This window comes from Populus nigra, chromosome 6, assembly GCF_951802175.1.
Source record: "Populus nigra chromosome 6, ddPopNigr1.1, whole genome shotgun sequence".
NCBI lineage: Eukaryota > Viridiplantae > Streptophyta > Magnoliopsida > Malpighiales > Salicaceae > Populus > Populus nigra.
In genome coordinates this window covers 18,400,726-18,409,641 of record NC_084857.1, presented here as the reverse complement: position 1 = coordinate 18,409,641, position 8,916 = coordinate 18,400,726, and the positions used below count along the sequence as shown (strand labels likewise).

General features: G+C 32.5%; 1 protein-coding gene across 1 annotated transcript; it reads right to left on the bottom strand.

Moving 5' to 3' along the window:
* Positions 1 to 1,493: 1,493 nt before the first annotated feature.
* LOC133695731 (probable E3 ubiquitin-protein ligase LUL4) lies at positions 1,494 to 5,697 on the bottom strand. The gene is made up of 3 exons (XM_062117665.1): positions 4,988 to 5,697; positions 2,250 to 2,757; positions 1,494 to 1,856 (listed from the first exon to the last, which is right to left on the bottom strand). The coding sequence occupies exons 1-3, from the start codon at positions 5,542 to 5,544 to the stop codon at positions 1,743 to 1,745; spliced, it is 1,179 nt and encodes a 392-aa protein (XP_061973649.1). The 5' UTR covers positions 5,545 to 5,697; the 3' UTR covers positions 1,494 to 1,742.
* Positions 5,698 to 8,916: the final 3,219 nt, after the last annotated feature.

Here is an 8,916-nt window from a genome sequence, read left to right as displayed (position 1 = left end):
ATGGTAAAATAAAATAAATAAAAGATTTGACTTGTAGAAGGGCATACTGAAACTCAATTATCTTTTTCTGGCATGCCATTTTGGTTTACATTTCCTACTTTAATCAAGTCCTCCTTAGATACATATTTCCCCAAGCTGGATATTTGTCGGTGATTTTTCCTTCACGAAATATCATCCCACAGATTCCTAATTCGGACAAAAGCATGCATGTAGATGGCAGCATCAAGAAGAGCAACATCTTCCATAAAAGGAAAGGGCATTTTCTACTGTCTTGTGGGTGGGAAGGTGTGGTATCAAATTCAAAATTAAAGTTAATTAATGTATTCTTTAATCACCATGAACATTCATAGCTTATACCATAATTTTTTTCATTTTATTTAAAAGCCTTTTTCTTAAATAAAAATAAATTTTTAATAATGACCATCTCCTCATGCCAAATTAATGCATCGTACTTAATTCTATGATTTGAAAATGGCAGCAACCACAATTAATTTCTAGATGGAAGGAAAGGCAGTAGCTTGTTACTTTCATGCAGTCATGACTAAGAAACTATATTTTAGGGACTTGGAAGGTTGAATGGAAGGAGAGATTCACCTTCTTCCTCCCTCCTCTCCCTTTTCCTTCTGGTGAACTCTTTTTCGGATGAAACCTTCCTTTACCTCTCCTTCGAAACAAACAGGTGTTGGAAGAAAAGGATCACTGTATATCTAGCAACATAATGCACAGTAGCAAGACTAGGTAATTTAAGAAACTTCAACATAAGCTATGAAGTTGCTTGGGGTGATCAATAACTAATAACAGCTGGCATACAGAAATACAGAAAAATGAGTCCAGTCTGGCATGCTAAAAAGCTCATTTAATTCAAGACACATGCATGATTAATCAGACTAATATATATTTATAACTGTATTAGCAATTTAAATAGATAGACTTTCATTATTAAATTCCTACTAATTATGCCTTCAACATTTCACTTTACAGTCCTTGCATCGCATTATTTCTTAGGTATCAAAGCACGACTACTGTGTTCTCTGATCAGTTCAAGGGTAAACATATCAATAAAGGTACAAAATAGGCTTTGAAGATTCTCAATTTTCCCCCTTCAATTCTAACTTCAATGGAAAATATTCCCTCTGCCTCTCTTTTCGGCTGTTAGCTCAAAGGGAAAAGGCTGCTACTGTAGACCTGCTAGTAGGTTCCCTCAGTCCGGTTGTCTTGCAGCTTCTCTTTCTACCTTTGGAATCTCCGTGCTTAACTTACACATGAAAATAGCTATTTTACGGACACACATGCACGCATGATACCTCATATTCATGAAAAAACTTTAAACTATCCTCGCACCTGCATACATATGCATTTCTTATTCCTGGTCCTGGACAAGGCCATACTTTTGATGCGAAGCCATATAGCAAGAAGTCATTTTGCAAGAATAAGATGATCAAGGTAATAAAGGTGGCTTCAGGGCCAAACAATTATAAGGTAAATAATACAAGTGGCTAAAGATTCATTTGATGTTTACTGTTATTGAATTATCTCTTTGCAAGATTTGATCTACAGAGTATTTTGTACAAAGACAGAAGAAAAGTACATATAAATATAAAGGACAAACAAAAAGAATAAAAATATAAAAAAAATTAGATCGCACATTCATAGGGGAAAGTTACGGTAAAATAAATTAGAATAAAAAGGCTAACCATTGCACCATAAATCCAACTTCATATGAGGAACGCAGTTTCTCATCCTCATTGATCACCACTATTTATCTTGATACCTATAAGTTGCTCAATTGGTTGGCGGCATATGGGACACTTATTTGATTGAAGCCTCAATTCTTTTGCACACTCGCTGCACATGCACTGAAAAGATACAAGCAGCATGACTTGAGAACATAGGAATAGAGGTTCAAATATAAAGGTACAGGCAAAGAGATTTAAACTTGTAACTGCATGCGGAGTGCAGACAATTTCCTCAAGGAACTTAGATACTAGAAAGGAGTATTTCCTCTTGAATGAAGTTTTATTGAAAACACTATGCAAAATCAGATAGTGAACATTAACAATAGAGAAAAAAAACTATTCTAGTCTAGATTTCCACATAAGACTATTACTAAAAATAGAAAATGTCTGTCTGTGTGAGAGAGATGAACAAAGGGATATATCCACTAAATAAAATCTAGAAATTAGATAACTTGCACTCATGTGCCTTGAACTAAACATTCAATTCATGATGCATAAGAGGTGGACTCTCACCATATGTCGGCAAGGTAACACGGCGGTATCCTTAGGTTCAGTCATGCAAATCACACACTCCTTCCCTGGGTCACTGTCATCAAAGCCTTCAGCTGCTGAGCTTCCTATTCCGTATATCTCACGCAACTCATATCTAACTCCAGCAACCCACAGAATCTGCCTGATTACTCTCACATGGAAATTGTCACCATTTTTCTTCTCGAGAACAGCTTGAGTAATCTGCATGTGGCGTAGTGTGTTTGGCACAGAATCAATATGTTCATCTGTTAAATCATCTGGCAAGTTTGTTTCAGCAGCAATTACAAGTGGAAAGACATCTTCTTCAGGTGATGATTTTGAGAGATCATCCAACTCAAAGAAGCCCAAATCAATGCCTGTTCCTGAAGGCTGATAAAATCTCTGGCCAGGACCTTTCTGGAAAGAGATTTTCACGGGTAAATGGACTTCAGGAAATGCAGGAACAAACCTACCATCCGGCTCTTCCTTGGCAAAGTAGAAAATTGTAATGCTGTTATTACAAAACAAACAGTATTAGATTTACAAAAAAAAAAATATAATCATATTGTGTGTGTGTGTTCACGTGAGTGATTATGAGTGATTAGAATACTTTAGAGAATCATGCCGGGATGAAGCTTCTAGTTAATTGCGGGAATTTCTAGTGCTCCGAAGAGATCTAGTGCTTTGGTTCTGTTACAAAACAATCCCAATGAGATTCTCATGTTGTGACATTTGGATGTTCTTTTTAAACAAGCCAGATTGTTGGGTCAAAATATGTTCAGATCCAGAGACAAATTAGGCATCAATGTTTGAAATTGCTTCTTTAGAAGTGCAAACTTCTCACTGCAATTCCCTAATTCAGATTGTTTCATGTTATTGAAATTTTCATAAAACAAGATAATTTAAGAAATTAACATTAATACACTAATACAGGCAATAAATCGGTATTTTCCAAATATAAACACCTTCCTAAAAAAGACCTTGAAACATCAAAATAAATCCCACTGACATTTTCACCTATGTGAATGTCTTCCTATACGAAACAAGCACCTATGCTTATATATGAGGTCACCTAGATTGAGACAGAACATAGTAATGAAGGTCTATGAAAGGCTCCTAATCAATGCATTTATGAGCTCTAACTCGGCTATCCTAAGTTGACTATATAGCTCATTGGTTAAGTCTACCGAAAAAATATAGCTCTGGTATATCCTACATGGAGAATAAACAAATAAAGAAAATCACCATATAGAAATTTCATGCATACAGAATGACAAGTTTCTTCCAATCAGCACAACAAACTAGTCAAGCCTCCCAAAGAGGAAGATAATCCTTCCATAAAGTCAAACAAAAGATGGGGAGAGAGAATAACAAAATCAAACTAATGTGAGGTTAATTGGTCTGTGGGTGAAAACTTCAGGTCATTCTTAATATTACAATAGGTACAGAGGACACATTTCTTTCATATTGTGCTTGTGTAATCATAAATGTTAAACTTTTGAGCGAGTTAATTTCTAACATAATAAAGCCAATATGGTGAAACTTTTAATATATAACTCTGTCAGTCTTTCTCAAAAAAAGAAAAAAAAAAGCATGTCAGTCAGCACACAGACCAACAAAATCTTGATTACAATTGTAGTAAATTGTAATCAAGATTTCGTGGTACTTGTAGTACATTATGTTGTATTTAAGACAATAATAAACGAAAACAGCAATACTGAAACCAAAGAGTAAAACTAAAACAGTTGCTACTGAAGCCCATATAATGAAAAATCAAGGCATCATATGGCCTTTTTTAGCAGTATTCTTGTAATAGCTTGTATTAGACAGTCCAATTCTTATTCACAACCATTTTGATGTTTGATTGTAGCATCTTGTAAGTAGACTTAATTATAAAATTTGCATATTCAATATTGTTACTAAACCATATTACTTTTCTAACAAGCAGTTTAGCTTGACTAAACTACTTTTCCTAACTAATCACCTTTCATATTAGAACTATTCGCCTAATTTTACTAATTTATATGTCAAACATAGGAAAAAATGGCCAGCATTTGCAGCATATAAGCAACCACAATCCACGATCTCCAAGTATCTCTAGAGGAATTAGGAGAACATCATAAAAGGGGAAAGCAAACTTAGGCTTTGGTTATGGTCGTGTCACTCTATGTTAAATCATTCAAATTTCCATGTTTTGGCTCGTTCTTGCAAATTTCATTTTCGAAACCCTTCACTACTCTTATTTCCACCACCAAAGCCACTCTAGAGAGTCAACAATTAAGAGATAAGATGCATGAGGTCCATATTCTATATCACCCCATACTATCACTTGAGATATCACCCCAAGCCCCCATTAGAATTGAATCCCCACTATGAAATGTTTTCAACATTAAAAAGTCACCCAATAATGCAAATTGAATTCATTCCTTCTCGGGGGCAGTCAAATTTATCTTGCTTCAATTCCTTCGGTCACTCATAACAATACAAAATCTCACCTCAGACTTAACTAAAGGGATCCAATAAAGTTAATCACCAAAGCTCGTAGCTAATGGAAATTACGAGATTCAAGATCTTGATTTAATTTCTTAAGCAAACTAAATACTCCATGTCAATTTAGCAACAGAAGCAAACCCTTAATCAAGTATCATGTAACAAGCAACCAATATATTAAAAACCTCATCTTTATCGAAACAAAAGCAAGAATTCAACAAGAATCTAATACTAGCAAATCAAATACTAACCTCCCATCAAACAAAGCATCGAAAACGAAAGAAACCAAGTGATGATCAGGATTTGAAACATCAATTTCAACCTTTAAAGTATCTTTATGAACATTGACATCATTCCTAATCCTCTTTGCATTCTGATGATCAACAAAAGGAGCCGGCTCCAGCTGAATTGGCAGTGCAGTAGAAGCAGCAGTAGTAGAAAAACCCAAACTAGGCCTAATTACAGGAGACCACCCACTAGCGGGTTGATAATGACTGGTATAATAAAAGGGTTGGTATTGGTAATTGTGATTTGCATAGTTGCGGGAATGGTATGGATGGGAGTTGTAGTAGGAGTGAATTGGAGGTGGAGGGTGTGTAGGATAAGGGTAAGATTGTGGTGGTGATGAGGTTGTTGGTGGTGGTTGTTGTATGGTGGTGTAGTGATTTGGATGCGGTGGTGGGGGAGGAGGAGGAGGAGAGACGGCTTCTCCGGGATGATAATAGTAAGGTGGTGGCGGTGGCGGAGGGGGTGGATGGGGGTGATAAAAAGTGGTGGTTCTTCTACTATTGCTCCATGAAAGTCCCATTTTTGGAGTGGGACAGAAGTGGAGGGGGTGTCGAAAACTGGAATGCAGAGTTTTGAGTTGTTGAAGAAATGGGTACAAGAGTAAAACTGGTGACAGTTTTTGGGCAAAACCCACTTAATTGCGCCTCCTGTGTTCCATAAATCCACAAATAAGCCCTTGTGTTTTCGATCTATGTCATGTCATTTGAATACTATTTTTCAAAATGAATTATTTTTTTACACAGCCAAGTTGTATTAATAATATATTATGAGTCCCGTATATAATATTAATATTGAAAAATATTCAAACTAAATGAGAAAAATAAAAACCAATGGTAAACAATGAGGAGTGTTTTCGATGGTAAACAACAATTTATAATTTTATCCTTTAAATAAAATTTATAGTTGTTTTTTAATATTAATAATATTTTTAAAAATTTTATTAATTATTATATTAATAATATTAATTATAAAAAAAATATTAATAATTTTAATATTAATAATAATTCTAATCCAAGTTTAAGTGAGTCTGGTTGCAATGCTAGACTCAAAAGCTTTGGACCCCTTTTAAATGTCAAGTCCAAAAGTCTTAGGTCTTGACATTGGACCCAAGAGACTTGGACTCGGACCAACGAACCTTAGGTCGAGTGGGGCTGCACGATCCAAGTGACTTAAGTGTGGCTGCAACGCCAAACCCATTAGCCTTGAGTCCGAACAACAGACCTAAAAGACTTGAGTCTTGACACCATACCTAAGAGCCTTAAGTCCGAATATCGGACCCCAAAGCCTTGGGTCAGGCGGGGCTGCAAGACCTAAAAAACTTAGGTATGCACCATGCTACACCCAAGTAACTTGGGTCAAGCGTTCCTTTGCAGCTTCAAGTTTCTTAGATCTAGAAGGGGATGTCAGATACAAATTAATAACAACAACAACAACAATAACAACAATTGATTTTATCCTTCAAATCAAATCTATATTTTTTCGATAGTAATAATATTTATTTTAAATTTTATAATATTATTTAATTTAATAAATTTATTATTTTTCTTAGATAGTAATAATATTGTTTTTTCAAATTTATTATTATTATCAATAAACTTGTCTGACTCAAGTTCTTATACTTTTTAATCCTTTCAAATCAAATTTATGGTTTTTCTTCAATAGTAATAATATGTTTTTCAAATTTATTAATGATGATGATGATAATAATAATAATAATTTTTAATTTTACCCTTCAAATCAAATTTATGGTTGTTTTTCAATATTAATAATATTTATAATACAAATAATAATATTAATAATATTAATAATAATATTAAACATGTTTGACCCAAGTTTTAGTAGGTCTAGCTGCAACGCCAAATCTAAGAGTTTTGGATCCCTTTTAAACGTTCCAAGAGCCTTGAGTCCGGATCCTGAACCCAAGAGGGGCTACACAACACAAGTAGCTTAGATCTGACTGTAATGCTAGATCCATTAGCTTTGGATCCTGACGCTGGATCTAAAAGCCTTAGGTCCGCTCATTGAACCAAAGAGCATTGGGCCAAGTGGGACTATAAGACCTAGAGAACGTGGATCTAAATAATGTCACACCTAAATAACTTGGTCAGTTGCCCCTTTCCAGACCCAAAAAAAGGGTCTCGAAGGGGATGTCAGACCCAAGTTACTAATAATAACAACAACAACAACAACAACAACAACAACAACAACAATAATAATAATTAATTTTACCCTTCAAATTAAATCTATATTTTTTTGATATTAATAATATTTATTTCAAATTTAATTATATTAATTAATTTAATATTATTAATAATATTAAACTTATCTTGCCCAAATTTTTATAGTTTTTAATTTCTTCAAATAAAATTTCTTGTTTTTCTTCGATGGTAATAATATTTTTTTAAAAATTTATTAATGATAATAATAATAATAATAATAATAATAAACTCGTCTAACTTAAGTTCTTGTACTTTTTAATTCTTTCAAATCAAATTTATGATTTTTCTTCAATAGTAATAATATTTTTTTAAATTTATTAAAGATAATAATAATAATAAAAAGAAGAAGAAGAATAATAATTTTTAATTTTACCCTTCAAATAAAATATATGATTGTTTTTCAATATTAATAATATTTTTCTCAAATTTAATAATAATAATAATAATACAAATATTAATATTTTTAATATTAATAATAATATTATTAAACATGTTTGACTCAAATTTAAGTGAGTCTGACTACAACGCCAAACCCACAAGTCATGCTTGGCCCCTAGCGTCAAATGTCTAGTAGTTATACCATGCTCTAACGCTTGGGGAATGCAGCCTTACCATGCCTAACCAAAATCTAAACTGACCCTTTTGTTTTCAATTATTTTTTTTAATGCCAAATGCATCTTAGGAAAAAGACAACCTCACCTCCACTGCATACTTAGCAAGTTTTGTGACAATGATAATTTTATCATTACACTGCTCTAATTCACGATAATATATATCTAGATAAATAGTGGAAAGGACACTGATCTTTTTTAGTGTATTTTATAATTTTCCATCTTCTTCATTATTTTGTTTCTCGTCAGGAATTGAGTTTATGCCAGAACTAGAAAGGAAGAAGATGGTTGGTTGCATTAAATAACTAATGTGAGATTAGATATCGTTGATTTTTATTTTTATTTTATTTCCAACTTTTTTATTTTAATATTATAAGTGGGTCTCATAATATAAACCATTTTTTTTAATTTCAATTGTGTATGAAAATCATTGGTTTTAAAAAATTGTATTAAATTGATGGAAATTAAAAACACATTTGTTGAATTTATCTAATTGAAAACGTAAGGATTTATTATATATATTTATGAAAATACAAGGAACGATCGGAGGGAGTTATCTTTCCACCAAATCTAGAATTAATTAGCCAATAAATTAATATAAATAAAGAAATAAGAAAATTGGTGGTGGAGTATCTAGGAAAGTTAAAGATTTTTTGCAAAAGTTAACAAGCTAATATTGAGATCCAATAATAATAATAAAAAACTATAGATTAATTTCTTGAAATTGTTATTTCTGTTAATTAGGCCTTGAAAAATTTGTGGTTTGCGTAGGATGGTCGAAGAAAATCCATCTATTTGGTCATTTACTTATCATAGTCAAACTTACTAAATTAGTAATACTTAAATAGAAACTTATTTTAATTGTTTACAATAAGTTCTATTAGAAAAATAGAAACTGAAGGTTAATATATTAGGAGATTTAATTGATTTTTAATTGTTTTTTATCTTTTATGGTAAAAGATATTTTTAAACCAATTAGCATTCTAGAGACTGATTTCTCTCGAGATAATTTTAGATGCCATTTGAAACGGTTTTTCTAAAAAAATTAATTTTTTTGTTTAA